At 37.5% G+C, this 3,606-nt stretch overlaps 1 protein-coding gene across 1 annotated transcript; it reads right to left on the reverse strand.

Moving 5' to 3' along the window:
• Positions 1-460: 460 nt before the first annotated feature.
• Positions 461-2,555, reverse strand: LOC140158193 (D(1) dopamine receptor-like). Its single transcript, XM_072181327.1, has one exon. The coding sequence runs from the start codon at positions 2,548-2,550 to the stop codon at positions 1,207-1,209; it is 1,344 nt and encodes a 447-aa protein (XP_072037428.1). The 5' UTR covers positions 2,551-2,555; the 3' UTR covers positions 461-1,206.
• Between the last annotated feature and the right edge of the window lie 1,051 nt (positions 2,556-3,606).

The following is a 3,606-nucleotide window of genomic DNA, read 5'->3' on the forward strand; positions in this document are numbered from 1 at the left end:
AGATTTCTGCAGGCAACTATTAAACTGATGGGCTGGTCTAGTCCCCGGGAGCTGGTCATGTGAAAAATGATCAAGAAAATCCCTTTCCCAGTGCGTCAGTTGCCTGAAGATATCTGATGGTATCAGACGCAACGTAGCAAATTGCACAATCAAGAAACTTTTAGTATTAGATTAAATCAACAAATCTTGGATTATAAAGACTCGTTTCTTCACCATTCTTCCACATCAATCCGTCAGCTGACCATAGGCACTTTTTTAAAGTGAATAACGTTTTTTTGTACACTGTAAAAATAATGTGTCGTAATTTAACGTGTTTTCTGGCAGCAACTTGCCGAAACTGTTCCATAAATATTACTTTAATTTTATACAGTGTATAGACTACCAAATCTAATTCGAATTAAAAACTGGACATTATCATGATTATAATAATATTATCTTTATGATCACGTAGGCCTATAGGTTTCACATTTTTTGCATAAATTAACTTTATCAATATCATGTCTTTGTGACATCTGAATTTATCATAATTGTGATAATTGCAAAATATATCCACACACATAAGTTGAAAGTCTGCACACATTATAATTTTCCCGTTATTGCAATACATTCAAAACTGTCATTCATGGAGAACACTAGCACTGGAAGTTGAAACCCTCAAAAGGATTCTTGAAAATACAGTATCATTCCGTTTTCAGAGAACCATAACAAACTCCTCAAAGCTCCCGAAGATCTTTCTGTAGCAATTCTTTCTTTAATTATTCTTCGGAGTGAGGTTTTAGCGATAAGACTCCTTCACTCTAAACAAAATCAAGATACCGCATTCATGGGTTATAAGTTGTCTTTTTTGGAGCACATTTGTTCTGGAGCCTTCACTGAGGGTTCTTGGGAATAATCAACCATTGGAAACCAAAAGAGATTTTATACGCTTTTTGGAGAACCAAAAGAGCTCCAGATCCTTCAATGGTTCATTTTAAGATGAGTTCCATCCGGAGAAGAAATGAAGACCCTACTTAACGCCTGTTTTCGCTTAGATGTCTTGAATTAGATCCTCACGTCATCATAACAGTGGTCTCAGTGAATTGTTTGGTAGAAAAGCTGAATTTATATCCAATCGCTATAAGCGACGAACTAAATGATTTTGGAGCTATCAGTTTTCCAGCTCAGCAAAACACGTCGCTCATGCAGCGACTGAGAATAAATTCAGCTTTATACATCTTCTTCGCAAGCGACTTCTTCGTCAGCTTTTAGATGGTTAATTTGTATAAATTCACCCATTAAATGTTCATCCACATGTTCTTGACTTTGCGAAGGTGTGGACATCTCTTTGATTATCGACATACATCGCCCATTTTTCACAGGTGATGGCGAAGTCTTAATGGAGCTCACCCCATTCCAATATCCCCCGCCACCTCCTCCTCCATTAATATGAATACTATTGTTTGAACCTGATGATAATTTCCGCAGTGAATTTCGCCGACTATTTGTCGCCCATAAATCCGATTGTGAATGTGCCGCGATAGTTGCTTCCCGGTTTATACTTCGTAATCGTCTGCAAGTCAAAATGGCGCGAAAGGCTTTTTTAAATTCTACATGACGAAGATTATAAATAAAAGGATTTATCATTGAATTTGCGTAGCCTAGCCAAACAATTGCGTCCTCAACTCTTGATGTAATTTTACAAGTTGCACAAAAGTTCATGATGATGTACATTAAGAAAAATGGCAGCCAACACAATATAAAGCAACCCATTATTAGTCCTAGCGTCCTCACGGCTTTAAACTCTTTGGCTAACGTTCGTACGCGTTTCTTTGCGGAGCCTTGTGGATCTCTAGGCGTTTCTATCAATATTCGTTTGATTTGTGAATGAGCTATCATGTAAATTCGAAAATATGTGAATAACATAACGCCTAGAGGAAGAAAAAACGAAGTTGCTGCAGATACAGTAGCATAATATTGATTAACGACAAAATTAACGCTGCAGCTTGCTGCATTGGTCATGTTGTTGGTCATGTTCGTCTCCATGGAGGCGTATTTCCAATCCGCATGTAAGTTACTAAAAATTGGAACAAACGAGATAACAGACGACAATATCCAAACAGATGACATTAGTACTATTGTTCTTCGTTTTGACATCACATTTTTATAAGACAATGGTCTCGTTATCGCCCAGTATTTATCTAATGATATCACACACAAATTCAAGATTGAAGCGGTACAACAAAGAACATCCAGTGACATCCATATTTTACACATGAATTCCCCAGCGAACCAGAAGCCATTGTTCAGTAGTCTCCCTAACGAGAAAGTCATTACTAATGCCGCGACAGTAATATCAGCCACGGCTAGATTGAGTAATAGAAAATTTGACGGTGTTCGAAGATGACGAAAGGTGGAGACTGCAACAACGACTAGTGTGTTTCCAAACAAGACAATAATGATCATAATCCCGCAGATGATGCCGACGATGATCTTCTCCATTGAGTCAGAAACATTTCCTTGGCTACTGGACTGGGTTACCAGGAAGGTATCGACATTGATTGGAGACGTCATGAGGTTAATTGGTGTGATCCGTGAGGAAATCACATCTTTGTGATCCGACCAGGTGCATCTTGTTCGCACTGAACAGGCGTAACTAGGTTGTTTTATATTCTATAATTTTCCTGGTGTGTTAGCTGTGATTACATCTAGACACCAGTTTATTTTTGAATTTAAACGGGACCCTAATTTAATGCGAAAAACGCCAAAAAAGAGATGCACATCAGTCATGACACGAGTGGCTTTTTACGCATCATTATTTGTTTTCAAAACACAGCTTCACAAATCGAAATTGGAAGGGTTTAGGCTATTTTGGACGCCTGTTTGAGAGAGCTTATTTATCGTTCAGTCATTCCTTGTGATGGCTTAGTCTCTGGCCAGACTGTGTGTGGCTATCCAGAACAAACATGTTTGTAATAGGAACGGCGGCTTTGTAAGAGACTAGTGCTGGCTCTAAAAGTAAACACAATTAGCACTTGATAAAGTTTATAATGTTTGCGCTGAGTTAAGGGAGTACTACACCACAGTAGTAAATTTATGACTATTTTTAAAAAAAAAAAAAAATGATAACACACTGGTAATAAAAATTATGTATATTATTGGGGCAAGGAATCCAATTACTACACTGAAATTTCAGTGACTCAAGACAAGCGGTTCAGTATATATGATAGGAAACGTGGTACGTGCTAGCGGTACCTTATTTCTTATCATAAATTACAAACCACTTGTCTTTGGTCACTGAAATTCCAGTGTAGTAAGTGTAGTCCTTGCCCTATAATATACATAACTTTGTTACCACTGTGTTATTAGTTTTGAGAAAAATGCAAAAATAGACACAAATTTATCGAGGGGTGTAGTACCCCTAAGGGTGCATGAATGTTAATGGTTTAGTGTATACCGATGCTATTAAAATAGCATCGGTAAATATAAATAAGGCCGAGTAAAAATAAAACATGTTTCTCATCCCCCCGCTTCCTTTTTAGAGACCGCTTCAAATTTATTTCTTTTTTTTAAATACCTACCAGAAGAATACAAAAACTGCTTCTTCTTTGAGGCCGCTGCAAATTAATT

This window comes from Amphiura filiformis, chromosome 1, assembly GCF_039555335.1.
Source record: "Amphiura filiformis chromosome 1, Afil_fr2py, whole genome shotgun sequence".
Classification (NCBI taxonomy): Eukaryota; Metazoa; Echinodermata; class Ophiuroidea; order Amphilepidida; family Amphiuridae; genus Amphiura; species Amphiura filiformis.

Bases quoted from the DNA above. Each gene is read 5' to 3' on its own strand.
- LOC140158193 (XM_072181327.1), bottom strand. From the start codon at position 2,550: ATGACGTCTCCAATCAATGTCGATACCTTCCTGGTAACCCAGTCCAGT.